Genomic DNA, 16,792 nt, shown 5'->3' on the forward strand with positions numbered 1-16,792 from the left:
AAAATCAACTGGAGACACTTCAGCTCCAGGCAACTGTACAGGTTCTCTCACAGCTCCCACATGGGTCACTCAGAGAGACCTAAAATAATTACTCTATTGAAAATTGGAACTTCCCCAAATACCATCCTCTTCCTCATTTTATTTTTCTTCACAAACCTTATTACCACCTTACATACTATAAATTTACTTACTGATTTATTTATTTAATGACCTCTCTTTTCCTACTAAAATATGTTTCATTATGGGAAGCGGGTATTTTTGTTTTTGTTTTTTTTTTACAGAGACAGAGAGTGAGTCAGAGAGAGGGATAGACAGGGACAGACAGACAGGAACGGAGAGAGATGAGAAGCATCAATCATTAGTTTTTCATTGCGCGTTGCAACACCTTAGTTGTTCATTGATTGCTTTCTCATATGTGCCTTGACTGCGTGCTTTCAGCAGACAGAGTAACCCCTTGCTGGGGCCAGCGACCTTGGGCTCAAGCTGGTGGAATTTTTCCTCAAACCAGATGAGCCCGCACTCAAGCTGGCGACTTCGGGGTCTCAAACCCGGGTCTTCTGCATCCCAGTCCAACGCTCTATTCACTGCGCCACCGCCTGGTCAGGCAGGAAGCGTTTTTACCTGTTTTGTCCATCACTGTACCACTAGCCCCTGGAACAATGCAGGGCAGATTCTCAATAAATATATTCTCAACAAAACACAACAGATTCTCAATAAACATATACTGAATGAATAAATTTTCTGTTATTTGTCTGGATTATTAATAAACACTTGTTTCCTTCTGATCTACTTTATTATTATGTTCAGATCTGCTGCTCACATTTACTTCTCATTTATAAAAACAATTCAGTTTAGCAAACAACAGAAAGAAGCAACACATCATCATTTCTCAAAAACATTTGTTTCAAATACATGGGTGGGCAAAAGTAGATTTATAGTTGTGAGTACATGAAACACAGTTTATTCTTAGATTATTATTTATTAATTATTCTATTGTTTATAACTATAAACCTTTTACCCACCCCTGTATATTACTGTTTGTGAATCCTCAATTTTATTGTCAAGCTAAAGAAAGGGCAGAAATAACTCTTCAGAATAACTGAACAGAACTGATAGTCAGATTCCCATGACCATCATCACCTTCTGGACCTCTTTTCAACATCAATCAGAAGAGGTATCAGGAGGTAGGGCTTCCCTCCCTGACTGTAGTACCCAACAGAAGGCCAATGATGACAGCCAAGAAGAAATGGTATTCCTTTCATGGTCCACCATTCATGGTCCATGGTGGTTTGCCATCCACCACAAAGGTGCAAAAGATTTTACTTTTGCTCAAACTATAATAGCCCTTGACCTTTAGAGTCAGCCCAACTATATCAGATGTGGAAAGGGAGGCCCTATGCAGGAAGAGAGCACTAGGTAAGCACTGACTTACGCTGTGAGTAGAGCAGTATTTGAAACTCCAGAAGGGCACAAGTAAAAAGTTGAAACACATTCTCCACCCCAAGCAGTTCAAAGACCTCTTTGACAGGAAAGTCAAATAGGGGAAGCTCATTGGTGCTTGGTCTCTGGCAGATTATTGGCCCATAGACCCCAGAAAACTTCAAAGACCGGCCAGGCGGTGGGAGTGGCACCTCGTAGAGTACATTGTATATGTAGCTCTCAAGGGGCAGTGGAGGGGGCTGGGGTGAAGTGACTGCCTGGTGAAGTTGTTCCAGAACACTCCGACATGCTTTCATGAAGGACATGGGCGTGATGAGGCAGATGCACTTAGAGACATACAGTGTGTCCCGGCTAATGTCATAGGAGTTGAAGCGCTGCAGTTTGGTCCCAGGAGTGCCTTCACCATCCTCCATGTCACTGTGGTCTCGGCCATCAGCAGAGTGAGTATATATGACGTCATATTCAGCATTATGCATGTGGTAGAGCGTCTGCATTGCACTACAAATCTGCTTGCTAGTCACCTCCTCATAAAATGTGAGGGCAAACCCAAATGTCCGAGAGCCATCTTCCCTTGTGATAATAAAGGCGTGGAACTGGGGCTCCCTGGGATCAGTCTGGGTCTTGAATGCCAGCCCTTTGGGCATGCACAGCTGCAACAGACAACAAGAAACAAATGGTGAGAATACCCACTGCTGATCTTCTTTTCAGAACACCCATAACTATTACGTATTTACTTATAGAGCAGCCACTGTCCTGAGTGTTTGGGATATCAAGATCAACACAGTAAAATATCTTTCCTAAAGATCTCCCATTCTAAGACACACAAGTAAATAAAATAATCCAGTTACCAGGGCTATATAGAAGTTTATACATGACAACATGTATTGAAAAACGATGTTAGAAATATATCTAAAAACCAGATAGATGCAACTTTGTATCAAAAGTAAAATAAAGTTTTAGACTCTTATCAGTTCACAGAATTTTGTCACCAATAAAACCTTCTTTGTTGCCTGGCCTGTGGTGGCACAATGGATAGAGCATCAACCTGGAATGCCAAGGTTGCTGGTTTGAAACCCTGGGCTTGCCCGGTCAAGGCACATATGACAAGCAATCAATGAACAACTAAAGTGAAGCAACTGAGTTGATACTTCTCGTTCCCCATCCTCCCCCTCCTCTCTCTGTAAAATTAATAAAGAAAATCTTTAAAACCTTCTCTGTTCATAGAAAAAAGGGCGCTCATGTCACACAAAGCAAGGAGATGACATAAAATGTACTTTTTTCACTTTAACTCAAGATAGAGCACATAAAAAAACTTGGATAACTAATCAAATTAACCTGAATCAATCAGTCCCCATTTTTACTTTACACAAACCTGACTATACAAAACATCTTCCAGTAGCCTAGGTTAACAAAATACAAGGATCTACATTATGTTATATCCTGAACTTGACTTCCCAAAGCCTAGGGGGTTTTAGAATGTATTAAAATAAAATAAGCTCTGACTAGGTATCAAAAAACTTGAGGCTAAGACTCAGTTACCTTATCTGTGAAGTAAAGATAATATAGTATATTTGCCTATTTCATAGGGTTATTGCATGCATCAAATAAGGTCATCCTCTAAAAACTATAAAAAGCTATTAAAAATTAATAGAGGTAGTACAAATATGTGGTTAAGAACAGAGCTCTGAAATCAGACTATGGTGTTCAAACTCCAGCTCAATTGCTTCTAGCCATGTGATCTTGAATATATTACTTAACGTCAGATGTAAAATATGTATGTGTCTGTGTATTTATTTAATATTATCGATATAAGGGGTACTGTGAAGATTAAATGAGTTAATTCATGTAAAATGCATATCACAGTCCCTAGTACAAAGTGACTCAATAACGGTTAACTTACTCATAGTAGTATTTTTCCACATTTCCTATCTAAAATTGTGATAAAAGAGAAAGTCATTTCTGCTACATCACTCAGACATATATATAACACGCTTGAGAGATAATTGCCTTAAAACTCACTCTTTATTGATCTCAATGATATAAGCAACCAATAGTTCAGTACCACAAAAAAGTTCACTGCCCCATTACTATGTATTTGTCAGATACAAGAGACACACACTATGACTTTGTGTTTTGATATACCTATTCTGAATATTTGATATACTGATAAAATGCAGAATCGTGAACAAAATACATATAATCCCTTTTTCAAAATTTACTCTGTAATTCCTAATATTTTTAGCTAACAAATACTAACCATTCCCACTGCATCTTGGTCAAAGGGATTCCATTCTACATTCTCAGGATATCGTGCAAGGACCTTAGACTTGAATGTTCGTCTCAACGGTGTCTGCTCAAAATTTTCTCCTACAAGAAAAAGAAAGAAGTAAATCATCTCCACAAAGTCCCTTGAAATCACACGGTGTACAAAAATGAAGGCCAAGCAAGGTACAGAAATGCCAACCATCTAAGAACAGAAAGGGTATTAAAGTTATTAGGTAAGTAAATAAGCTGAAAAGTTTAGCATGATTAATATTGGACACCAGTAGCTATCATTTCTTTTCACTAATATAAATATGATTACAACAAACCCAGTGGTTAATTTTCTTGGGAAAGAGGGGGAAAGCACAAGAAATAATAGATAAAGAATTAGATCCATCTTTTTTTTTCTTAATGCCATATTTAGTTTGCTTAAATTCAGAATGAAATATGCATATATGATCTCTAAAAAAATACAAAGGGACTAAAAGATCTAAGAACAGTAAGAAAGCAAATTCCAGGGTAAATCAAATAAGCTATTTTGTCAATTCAAAATCATTTGAATTTTCTGAAAATTACTTTTGTTTCCCCCTTCCTCCTCCTAAAAACATTAGAGCATATTGAAATGAGAGCATTACAGTAAAAAGAGGAAAAAGCCAAAGAACCCACCACCTAAAGAGATATAAATGTGAAATATCTACTAGTCAAAAAGGCACAAGAAAGTTAGAAGATCAAAGTGTACAAAATGCCACCAGCAAGACATATGTAAGAGGCACCAGAAAGCTTTGGGTATTCTCAATTTTGTTCTGTTTTTACCTTCAGTTGTACTGGAAATGAAAGGGCTGGCACCGTCCCTGGCTTTAGAAGCCTGTATGTACTGGCATAATGCTATATGACAAATGAAACAACAGAATGTTACAATAAAGTAGTGTGATTTAAACTTTTTGACCATGACTCCAGTAGAAAATAAATTTTTCATCATGAAGCAATAAATACACACGATATATATCTATATTTACCTAAAACAAAAATTTCACAAAATAATACTTACCTCTACACTATACCATACACTCTCAAAATTTCTACTCTATGTGATTAAAACTAAATATGCTCATTGCAGACCTACGAATGGTTTTACAATTCAGTTTGAAAAACATTACAATACAGTATAACGGGATGAAGAGCTCAACCAATACCAGACTATTATAAAGTCACTAGCACTTTAACAAAAAGTATGCTACCCCAAATATACCTTTTCCTATGGGGTTATGGAGTAGAGGACAAATTAAGTGTGTCTAAATATTTCAAACAAATAAGTTTAGTAGGAGTCATAGAAAAAATATGTAGAAAACATAATCAAGGACAATTCAATTGAATTCTCTATCTATTGAGTTATTATGCTATCCAAGGCCCTTAAGTACTGTGGGAGATAGAGATAAGCCAGATGAAGCACCTATCCTCAAGAAACTTACTACCAAACGTACAGGAAAAAGAACATGCACAAATAACCAATACGGAGGTTATTATCAGGGAGGCTCCAGATCTTCAGTCTTTTTGGTCTAACTATTCAGACACACTTGTACAGGATCCTGTTCACATGCTCTAGTTGATAAAATAAATTCTGTTCCAATTAAAGTTTTCATAAATTGGTTTGAAACCCAAAGGGGCTGGTGATTACCAAGAAAGATGCCATTCTTCACCAACACAGAATTGGGGTGACCTAAAGTCAGATAGTTCTTCACTCTACATCACTCTAGAAGCATAAGGCAAAAATTTCTAAAAAAGTAAATTTTGTAATAATTCTAAGGCACCTGTTCTAGAAACTAGTAATGATTCCAGACAGAAAGTTATTGCTTTTAAAACTAAAACCTTTATTCCTATGCTCTAAGTTTTGCCCATCATTATCAGAAGCCCACTTATTCATAATTCTCAACTTCTGACAAGATTCAACTTCCTTTCTGTTAGTAAAGCAAGTACCACAATTTCAATTCCTCTAATTTCCTGACCCCTTCTTCCAAACTGATTTTCCTGACACTCTTTTCCAGCAATCTTCATCTCTTAAAATATATTTGCTAATCTTCACTAAAGGAGACTGGCAAAACCAGCAGGCAGCTGGCACCAGCGTGAGCCACAAAGTCCTACAGCTATGCTGAGTTTGTCTCAGAGCTTTCAGTGATACCTGCAAAGAGCCCACACATGGCAAGGCTACACTTACAGTACAAAGTACTTAAACAGCAAGCAGACATAATGACCTTGTCTACTGTCTGAGATTCTCAGAATGTATTTTTTTTTTTAATTTTTATTTTATTTTATTTTATTTATTCATTTTTAGAGAGGAGAGAGAGAGAGGAGAGAGAGAGAGAGAGAAGGGGGGAGGAGCTGGAAGCATCAACTCCCATATGTGCCTTGACCAGGCAAGCCCAGGGTTTCGAACCGGCAACCTCAGCATTTCCAGGTCGACGCTTTATCCACTGTGCCACCACAGGTCAGGCTCAGAATGTATTTTTAAACTGTATTCAGTTCTGAGACAAGATAAGGATTTCTTCCTGCTAAGCTTCTTCACTTTTGTCAGTTTGCTCATTTCTTCCCTACTAGATTAGAAAATCCCCTCAGTAAAAACCACAAAATATATGAACATACAGGAAGTCCTCAATGTCATCAATAGGTTCTTGGAAACTGCAACTTGAAGCAAAAAGACATATAATAAAACAAATTTTACAAAATGCTAATTGATATAAACTAGAATTAAGCTCCTGTTGCATATTTCTGGTCACAAAAAACATCACCAAACTTCTAAATAAGAGCAAAACACTTCTACATTAAACACTGAAATAAATGAGCTACATTTACATTTAAGAAAGATAAATAGCCTGATCAGGTGGTGGTGCAGTAGATAGAGCGTCAGACTAGGACGCAGAAGATCCAGGTTTGAAACTCCAAGGTTGCCAGCTTGAGCACAAGGCTCATCTGGTTTGAGCAAGGCTCACCAGCTTGAGCCCAAGGTCGCTGGCTCAAGCAAGGGGTCACTCAGTTTGCTGTTGTCCCCCGCCCCCAGTCAAGGCAAATATGAGAAACTAAAGTGCTGCAACGAAGAATTGATGTTTCTCATCTCTCTCCCTTCCAGTCTGCTTGCCCTATCTGTCCCTCTCTCTGTCTCTGTCATACACACACCCAAAAAAAAGAAAAATAAATAAGCCTGACCAGGAGGTGGCGCAGTGGAGAAAGTGTCAAACTGGGACGTGGAGGACTAGCCAGCTTGAGCACGGTGGGCTCACCTGGTTTGAGTAAGGCTCACCAGCTTGAGCACAAGGTCGCTGGCTCAAGCAAGGGGTCATTCAGTTCGCTGTAGCCCCCCAGTCAAGGCACATATGAGAAAGCAATCAATGAACAGCTAAGGTGCTACAATAAAGAATTGATGCTTCTCATCTCTCTCCCTTCCTGTCTGTCTATCTCTATCTGTCCCTCTCTCTGTCTCTCTCTCTCTCTCTCTCTGTGTCACAAAACAAAACATAAGAAAGATAAATAAAACAAGTAAGATTATTATTTTCCAACCTGCTTATTCTAGTTTAGGGTTGCAGGTGGCCATCTGACGGCACAAGGCAGGACCCAACCCTGAACAGGATGCCATTTCATCACAGGGAGCATTCACACACACGCACACTCACTCAGATTGAGACAAAGCAGACATGCCAATTCACCTGATGTAAACATCTTTGTAATGTGGGAGGAAACTGTAGACTCTGGAGAAAACACGTGCAGACACAGGGAGGACGTGCCAACTCCACACAGACAATAGCCCTAGCTCAAAAATCAATCATTTTCCCTCGTCAATGTTATAACAAAATGACATTGAATGAAACACATTGAGGACATGCTGTATATAAAAATCAGAACAGTTACCACTGTCCTACATAAAAGCCTTTAAAAAAAAGTATTTTCCTAAGATGGCTATGGGGTACCCCCTAAGACAATGAGCACATAAAGGATAGAACAGGAGATTATTTAAGGGGAGAATTTTAAACAACCAGTGAGATAAAGCCTGAGGTGAACATGGTAAGCTGACCTGGAATGTAGACAAAGAGGAAGGGGAGGCTATGAATCACAGGGAGAAGTGGTTGTTAGATCTTCTGTCCTCACAGCCACCTCTCCACTTCCTGCCCCTTCTTCAAACAAGCTGAGGAAAGAAGTCTTGTTAAAGGTAAAGAGCCAGGTTTTGAGTAAAGGCACCACAAAGAGTGCCAATCTTAGAAGTCCTTCTTTGTATTAGACAGGGCAAGTAGCAGGAGCACAGTATTTCACTGCAAGGGGAAAAGAGGTGTACAAAGAGTTATGTGGGTCCTGAGGACAAATCATGTTTATTATAGCTACCCTATAAAGGGTGTCAGAAAAGTAACAGAAGAAAGAGACTCACAGACCTAACATATTTTTCTTAAAAAACAATTAAATTTTTCAAAATTTTCCTGAGGGCTGAGTTTTTTTTTGTTTGTTTGTTTGTTTTTTTCATTTTTCTGAAGCTGGAAACAGGGAGAGACAGTCAGACAGACTCCCGCATGCGCCCGACCGGGATCCACCCGGCACGCCCACCAGGGGGCGACGCTCTGCCCACCAGGGGGCGATGCTCTGCCCATCCTGGGCGTCGCCATGTTGCGACCCTCCTGGGTGTCGCCATATTGCGACCAGAGCCACTCTAGCGCCTGGGGCAGAGGCCACAGAGCCATCCCCAGCGCCCGGGCCATCTTTTGCTCCAATGGAGCCTTGGCTGCGGGAGGGGAAGAGAGAGACAGAGAGGAAGGCGTGGCGGAGGGGTGGAGAAGCAAATGGGCGCTTCTCCTATGTGCCCTGGCCGGGAATCGAACCCGGGTCCTCCGCACGCTAGGCCGACGCTCTACCGCTGAGCCAACCGGCCAGGGCCTCTGAGGGCTGAGTTTTAATAAACAGTGGAGACTTAACATGTCAGAAACATCTACATTAGCCCTACCTCTGAAACACATGTCAAAGGCTAATCCTCAATTATTCAGACCTCTGAAAAGTTAAACAATATTAGGAATATGACATCACAACCACAACTGTCCTACTGTGCTAGAAACAACTAATTCTCCCAACACATACAGAGAATACAAATGTTGACAGGTTTGGATAACAGAACTAAGGCTCATTTCTGACAGCTGCTTAAACATTAGTCAACAAGATTTCAATCTATCCCTGAATCTGCCATCAGAAAAATACAGTTCACATAAACCATAGCAGACTTTTCTTAAAGCTTGCATGCCTGCCTGACCAGGTGGTGGCGCAGTGCATAAAGTGTCTGCTTGGAACTCTGAGGACCCAAGGCTCGAAACCCCAAGGTTGCCAACTTGAGCAGGGATTCATCTGGCTTGAGCACAGGGTCACCAGCTTGAACGCAGGGTCGCAGCCTGCACATGGGGTCATAGACATGACCCCATGGTCGCTGGCTGGAAGCCCAAGGTCACTGACTTCAGAAAGGGTTCACAGGCTCTGCTATAGCCTCTCCCCCAACCAAGTCAAGGCACATATGTGAAAGCAATCAATGAACAACTAAAGTGTGCAACTATGAGTCAATGCTTCTCATCTCCCTTCCTATCTGTCCCTACCTAGCTTTCTCTCTTTTAAAAAAAACAAAAAACAACAACAAAAAACCCAGCTTGAATGCCTTACAAAGACTTCTAATAGGTTCTTTGTTTGTTAAGCTTTGACCAAGCAAGAAACAAACTGACATTTGTATTGCCATTCGCCTATTGGTACTACTTCGATTTGAATAACCCTAAACAAGGAATGCTTAGGCTCAGAAACTTCAAAGGAACCCTTAGAGTCTCTGAAATTATTTATAAAATTTTGTATAAAGATATGTACATTTTTCTGGGGAAAGAGCACAATTTTCATCAGAGTCTCAAAAAGTCTCCTGACCCAAAAATGTTAGAAACCACAGTTCTAAGTATATTTCTTCTAATTTGGGCAGATTCTGAATTAGGAGATGAGGGTCAATACTTGGAAGAAGATAACAACACTGGCTTCCCCCCGCCCCTCGCCTTTTTTTTACAGAGACAGAGAGTCAGAGAGAGGGATAGATAGGGACAGACAGACAAGAACGAAGAGAGATGAGAAGCATCAATCATCAGTTTTTTGTTGTGACACATTAATTGTTCATTGATTGCTTTCTCATATGTGTCTTGACCGCAGGCCTTCAGTAGATCGAGTAACCCCTTGCTCAAGCCAGCGACCTTGGATCCAAGCTGGTGAGCTTTGCTCAAGCCAGATGAGCCCGTGCTCAAGCTGGCAACCTTGCAGTCTTGAACTTGGTCCTCTGCATCCCAGTCCGACACTCTATCCACTGCACCACTGCCTGCTCAGGTGTGGCTTCCCTTTTTATGGCTTTTGGCCAGGCCAGTCTCAGTCTGTACCATGAAAGGTGGTTAAAATTCAGACAAATGCTCACAGTCTTACTAGCTTGAAGAACCTGAGGACAGCCTATAAGGCAATCATTGCAGCTGGCAAATGGGGGAAGGAAATTCCAGAGAAAGCTTGAAAGGAGGTGATTCAAACCATGTATAAACTCTGTCCAAATCTCTGGATGATCCTAGAACCATGCATGCAGCAGACCTCAAGCAACCAAGTCAGGGCTAAAAGAATCAAACTGAGATTTAAGCTACTGCCTACCACCAGGGAACAGAGTTAAACAAAATTCAGTGCTCTCTGTTGGAAGGTAATAAGAGTCCAGAGTCTCGGCCCTGGCCGGTTGGCTCAGCGGTAGAGCATCCGCCTGGCGTGCAGGGGACCCGGGTTCCATTCCTGGCCAGGGCACACAGGAGAGGCGCCCATTTGCTTCTCCACCCACCCCCCTTCGTTCCTCTCTGTCTCTCTCTTCCCCTCCCGCAGCCAAGGCTCCATTGGAGCAAGGATGGCCCGGGCGCTGGGGATGGCTCCTTGGCCTCTGCCCCAGGCGCTAGAGTGGCTCTGGTCGCGGCAGAGCGATGCCCCGGAGGGGCAGAGCATCGCCCCCTGGTGGGCAGAGAATCGCCCCTGGTGGGCGTGCGGGGTGGATCCCGTTAGGGCACATGCAGGAGTCTGTTTGACTGTCTCTCCCCATTTCCAGCTTCAGAAAAATACAAAAAAAAAAAAGAGTCCAGAGTCTCTACAACATAGCATACTCAGTGTCAAGAACCCAATCCAAAATTGCTCAGCACATAAAGAAAAAGGAAAACAGAAACCAACCCTGAGTTGACCCAAATATTGGAATTAGCAGACAAGGATTTCAAAACAGCTAGATCATAATAAATGAAAAAACAGATTTCAACAGAAAACAGACTCTAATTTAGGGAATGGGCTTCACAGAAGATTGGAGATGCAGAAGAGTTAATGAACTTAAAAAATAAACCAACTGCCCCGACCACATAGCTCAGTTGGTTACAGTATCATCCCAATATGCCAAAATTGTGGGTTCAATCCCTGGTTAGGGAACATACAAGAGTCAGCCAATGAATGTATAAATAAATACAACAACAAATTGATGTTTCTCTCTCTTCCTTCTCCTCTCTCCCTAAATCAATCAATAAATTAAAAAATTAATAATCAAGTCTGGCCTGGATGGTGCAGTGGATAAAGCATCAACCTGAAATGGTGAAGTCGCCTTTGCGAAACCCTGGGCTTGCCAGGTCAAGGCACATATGGGAGTTGATGCTTCCTGCTCCTCCCCCCTTCTCTCTCTTTCTCTTTCTCTCTCACCTCTCTAAAATGAATAAATTAAGTCTTTAAAGGGGGAGGGGGCAGGAGGCAGTCTTGTGAGACTGAGTCCTTAACCTATAGGATATGATGCACTTTGCTCACGTTCTTCCTCAATGTATTTTCTTTGTGAGATAATTTTAGATTTGTAATTATAAAACCATTACTTTTAATGATAACTTTCCCCCTGCTTGACATCTTTCAGGCACCAACTTAGTCCAACTCATGTACCTACTAATTCTGAAATGTACTGTTTTAACAAGAGACAAGGGTTTGAGAACCTACCCAAACAGGACTGCTTTAAACCACAGCTAGGACACAACTCTGGTAGCAAAATATCAAGTATAGATACTGCCTCCCTTTCAGCCCGTCCAAATATCATGCAGGGTGGGTACACATCTGCCAAGCTAATATCTTGGTGGGAATGTAAATTAGTTCAACCACTATGGAAAATATGGAGGTTCCTCAAAAAATTAAAAACAACCTGACCTATGGTGGCTCAGTGAATAAAGTGTTGAAACCTCAAGCTTGTCCATCCGTTCAAGGCACATATAAGAAGCAACTATGAGCTGATGCTTCCCATTCCGCCTCTCTCTCTCTCTCCCTCTCTTTCCCTCTCTAAAATCAATTAAAAAATCTTAATAAAAGAAAAAAATTAAAAATAGATCTACCATCCAGCAATTCCACTTCTGGGTATATACCAAAAAGAAAGGAAAACAGGATTTCAAGGAGATATATGCACATCCATATTTATTGCAGCATTATGCACAATAGCCAACATATGGAAATAATTCAAATGGTCATCAATAGATGAATGGATGAAAAAGATGTGCTATATGCTGACCAGTGGTGGCACAGTGGATAGAGCATCAACCTGGGATGCTGGGGTCCCGAGTTTGAAACCCCAAGGCCGCCAGTTTGAGTGTGGGCTCATCGGCTTGAGCACAGGCTCACCAGCTTTAGTACAGTACAGGGTTGTTGGCTTGAGCCAAGGGTCATTGGTTTGGCTGGAGCTTCTCAGTCAAGACAGTATGAAAAGCAATCAGTGAACAACTAAAGTGACACAACTACAAGTTGATGCTTCTCATCTCTCTCTCTTCCTTTCTGTCTGTCTCTCTTGCAAAAAGTAAAGGGAGGGGAGAGGGGAGCAAGAGGAGGGGAGAGGGGAGGGGAGGAGAGGGGAGGGGAGAGGGGAGGGGAGGGGAGGAGAGGTGAGGGGAGGGGAGGGGAGGGGAGAAGGGGATGGGAGGAGAGGGAATGATGTGGTATGCCTGGCCTGTGGTGGTGCAGTGGATAGAGCACTGACCTGGAATACTGAGGTGAGGTCACAGGTTCAAGACTCTGGGCTTGGCTAGTCAAGACACATACTACAGCCTGACCAGGCGGTAGCACAGTGGATAGAGCATCGGACTGGGATGCCAAGGACCCAGGCTCAAGACCCCGAGGTCACCAGCTTGAGCACGGGCTCATCTGGTTTGAACAAAAGCTCACCAGCTTGGATCCAAGGTCGCTGGCTCAAGCAAGGGGTTACTTGGTCTGCTGAAGGTCCGTGGTCAAGGCACATATGAGAAAGCAATCAATGAACAACTAAGGTGTCGCAATGCGCAACGAAAAACTAATGATTGATGCTTCTCATCTCTCTCCGATCCTGTCTGTCTATCCTTCTCTCTGACTCTCTGTCTCTGTAAAAAAAAAAAAAAAAAAAAGACACATACAACAAACAACCAATGAACAGCCAGAGTGAAGCAACTACCTCTCATCGCCCTTCCAGTAAAAGCAAAAAATAAAATTTTTTAAAAAAAGGAAGAAAAAGATGTGGTATATACACACAATGAAATATTTTTCAGCCATGAGGAGTATATCCTGCCATTTGCAACAATGTGAATGAACCATCAGCACATTATGGTAAGCAAGATAAGTCAGACACAGAAAGACAAGCTATCAGTTATACATGGAACCTAAAAAAGTAAAACTTGTAAAAAATAAATAAAATAGGTGGTTACCAGGGGATGGGGAGGAGAGAGATAAGATTGATAGTATTTAGGGGTACAAACTTGTACCACATAGGAAATAAGTCATAGAGGTCTAATGCATAGTATAAGGAACATAGATAATAACATTGAACTATAAAGATGTAATGTGATAAACATTGCCTCAATGACAGTATTATAATATATAAAAGTATATATCAAAATAACATGCTGTACACCTTAAATTTACAAAATTTAACATGTCAAATAAAAATATGCAGATGAAAACACATACAGCTAAAGGAAGGAAAGAAGAGCTCTTGAAAATAAGTGAGAACACCTGGAATTCTAGGCCTAGTACAATCAAGACTTACATAAATCATTTTTACCTTCATAGGCTCCAGTTTCTCCACCTTCATAAGTCATTTGCCAACTTCCCTGGTCTCATCCCCCAACACCCTTTCTCTCCCTTTTCTTTTTTCTTTCTTTTTTTTTTTTCAATTTGTTTCCTCTGACAGGATGCAAGACACTCAGTTTGCTTGAGTTTTAAAAGGATTATTTCCTTTGCCCCACTTCAATGACCAATAAAGACACAAGTCCTATTGGCAAAGTGTAAAGGGGTTTTGTTTTGTTTTTTTAATAAATAAATTTATTAATTTTAATGGGGTAACATCAATAAATCAGGGTACATATAATTAAAGAAATCATGTCCAGGTTATCTTGTCATTCAGTTCTGTTGCATACCCATTACTCAAAGTCAGATTGTCCTCCGTCACCTTCTATCTAGTTTTCTTTGTGCCCCTCCCTCTCCCCTCTCCCTCCTTCCCTCCCCCTGGCCCCCATAATCACCACACTCTTGTCTATGTCTCTTAGTCTCGTTTTTATGTCCCACCATGTGTGGAATCCTGCAGTTCTTGTTTTTATCTGATTTACTTATTTCACTCCGTATAATGTTATCAAGATCCCACCATTTTGTTGTAAGTGATCTGATGTCATCATTTCTTATGGCTCAATAGTATACCATGGTGTATATGTGCCACATCTTCTTTATCCAGTCTTCTATTTTTTTTTTACAGTGATTAAAGCCTTTAAGCAAACTCTTGGCCAATACAGCAAGAATCCATAAAAGAGTAGTGTCCTTAACAAGTTCACCAAGTCCAAGTTGGCCCCAACACCATGCCAAGTCCCTGATAAATGCAACCCAACCCCAGTTCAGTCTGTTAGGAGCTGTCACAAGGAGCAGGAGTCCAGGAAAAGTCCGCATGGCACTGGAATTATTGTCACAATTCTATACTTTGCAGCTCACGTCCAAGTCCCATGACTGCTGCTTCTAGCTGGTAATGATTCCGGTAGACTGGAAAAGCCATTTGCAGCATATGTGGAGATGGAGCTTCTGTTCTCCTCTGCCTGGAAAGATGAGACCAGGTTGCTTTTCCCTGGAGCTCTGCGACTGTGGCTTGGTAAAGAGAACCTTGGGATACACTAAGCTGGATGGCAAAGGTAGATTCATAATAGAAGTTGGCAAAAGGGGGAAAGAGAACTCTAAATTAGGAGTAGGTCCCAGCCTGAAATATGAGTGGGGCACTGAGTTAGGAGGGATAAAGGAAACACTATATATTAAAGCAGCAGAAAATGGAACTATCAACACCCACAACAGAGATCTTTGAGGGAAGAATAAAAAACCTGACTATTCCGGCAAGACATAGTTAAGTGGCCCTTGTGCCAATGAGATCAGTTTACCTGCTTCTTGGAAGAAATACCCTAGGCTTGTCCACAGTGTCATAGATGGGGCTGACGGCCCTGGGCACCTTCAGCCTTCAGTGGCAAACCCCAGCATTCTGGGCAAGGTTAGGTCATAAGTGGCTGGAGCAGGGCTGGAAGAGACTGAACCTTCCCTTAGAGGAGCGAGGGGGAAGCCTACCTTCCAGTGTCCCTGTTTCCTCACAGCAGAGGCATGTAGGTCTGGCAGGCTTTAGCTCAATGACCTTCCTTTCCACTATTGAAGCAGGACCCAGATGGCATCCTATGAGAACCCTTTGGAGTGTTGGAGCCTTTAAGGGCGTATCCTAAAAGCTGGTAGTTCCCCTGATCTCTATTGGGCTTTTTCTGCCTCTTGGTATCTTAAAAGCCATGCTCAGAAGATCTCGCTGAGGGGTTTGAGGATCCCCATCTGCCTATATAAATCTTTTCCATATATCTGGGGCTATTTGGAAAAAGACAAAACAGTGTTATTAGCTGGATCAAATAAAGAAGGTAGTAGTTTGCAGGAGAAAAAGATTTGGCGTCTCCTGTTTATCAGCATTCAAAAGAAATTTAAATTTTTTTAAGTAAAAAGCATGGTATGGTAGACCTGTAGGAGTTCCAGGATATGACTCCCCCCTTTTAAATTTTTTTGACCTTAAAATATTTGCTGGGTACACTTTAATAATACCTTGACTTTAAAGATTGCAAGAAATACACATAATTCGAAAGGTTTGACAAAATACAGTAAATGCTTTTGCTCCATATGCAGGAGCTCCCTTTTCTTTTTTTAAGATTTTATTTATTGATTTTGGAGAGAGGAGAGAAAGAGAAAGGCTGAGGAAAGGAGCTGGAAGCATCACCTCATAGTTGCTTTCTCCCTTTTTACACATTATCTGCACTAACTCATTTATATTTCCTCAAATATGGCACTCTTTTTCATGCCTTCGTTCTTTTGTAGATACTATTCTTTGCCTAGAATGAACTTCATACACTGTTCCTGTCAGCCAGTCGCCAATTATACAAATGAGTGCTATCAAAAGCTATGGTATTCCAACAATGTTGCTGTTTCTCTTTCTCCAAGTTCTTCTGAAACTCTTCTGTGAGAGCTATTGTCAGAGCCATTTACTAGTCATAAAACATATCTGAAAAAAATTTGCTCCTTTGAATGTAGTTTGTTTGAGATGGTTTTCTGTTCCTTTATGACCCTAGCTCCTAGAACTGAAATCAGTCCATATCCAGGTGTGGTTTAACGAGCATCATTTAAAACAGGATTATCCACTCTTTTTTGACAATATCTATTTCATTTATTTGTTTGTTTGTTTTTAGCAAGAGAGACACACATGGACAGAGACAAGCTGGAAGGGAGAGAAATGAGAAGCATCAATTCTTCATTGCAGTACCTTAGTTGTTTATTGATTGCTTTCTTATATGTGCCTTGACCAGGGGGCTCCAGCCGTGCCAGTGACCCCTCGCTCAAGCTAGCGACCCCGTGCTCAAGCCAGCGACCATGGGGTCATGTCTATGATCCCACACTTAAGCCAGAGACCCCATGCTCAAGCTAGTGGACCTGCACTCAAGCCAGTGACCTTAGGGTTTCGAACCTGGGTTCTCAGTGTCCCAGGCCTATGATCTATCCGCTGTAC

The 16,792-nt window shown here is 41.4% G+C and overlaps 1 protein-coding gene and 1 non-coding gene across 4 annotated transcripts in view; both read right to left on the reverse strand.

Annotated features, from left to right (window-relative positions):
* DENND5A (DENN domain containing 5A) overlaps nucleotides 1-16,792 on the reverse strand; it is a 98,421-nt gene that overhangs the window by 63,371 nt on the left and 18,258 nt on the right. For 2 of the 3 annotated variants that reach the window (XM_066250921.1, XM_066250919.1), the window contains exons 2-4: nucleotides 4,516-4,587; nucleotides 3,698-3,807; nucleotides 1,433-2,090 (exon numbers count right to left, since the gene is read on the reverse strand). In XM_066250921.1, the coding sequence (XP_066107018.1) occupies nucleotides 1,433-2,090; nucleotides 3,698-3,807; nucleotides 4,516-4,587 (840 nt within the window). The remainder of the gene's footprint in view (nucleotides 1-1,432; nucleotides 2,091-3,697; nucleotides 3,808-4,515; nucleotides 4,588-16,792) is intronic. The other variant, XM_066250920.1, reaches the window with a different exon arrangement.
* On the reverse strand, nucleotides 13,907-14,030 carry LOC136321278 (small nucleolar RNA SNORA27). Its single transcript, XR_010728547.1, has one exon. It is a non-coding gene; the product is annotated as a small nucleolar RNA SNORA27 (small nucleolar RNA).

This window comes from Saccopteryx bilineata, chromosome 1, assembly GCF_036850765.1.
Source record: "Saccopteryx bilineata isolate mSacBil1 chromosome 1, mSacBil1_pri_phased_curated, whole genome shotgun sequence".
Taxonomy (NCBI): domain Eukaryota; kingdom Metazoa; phylum Chordata; class Mammalia; order Chiroptera; family Emballonuridae; genus Saccopteryx; species Saccopteryx bilineata.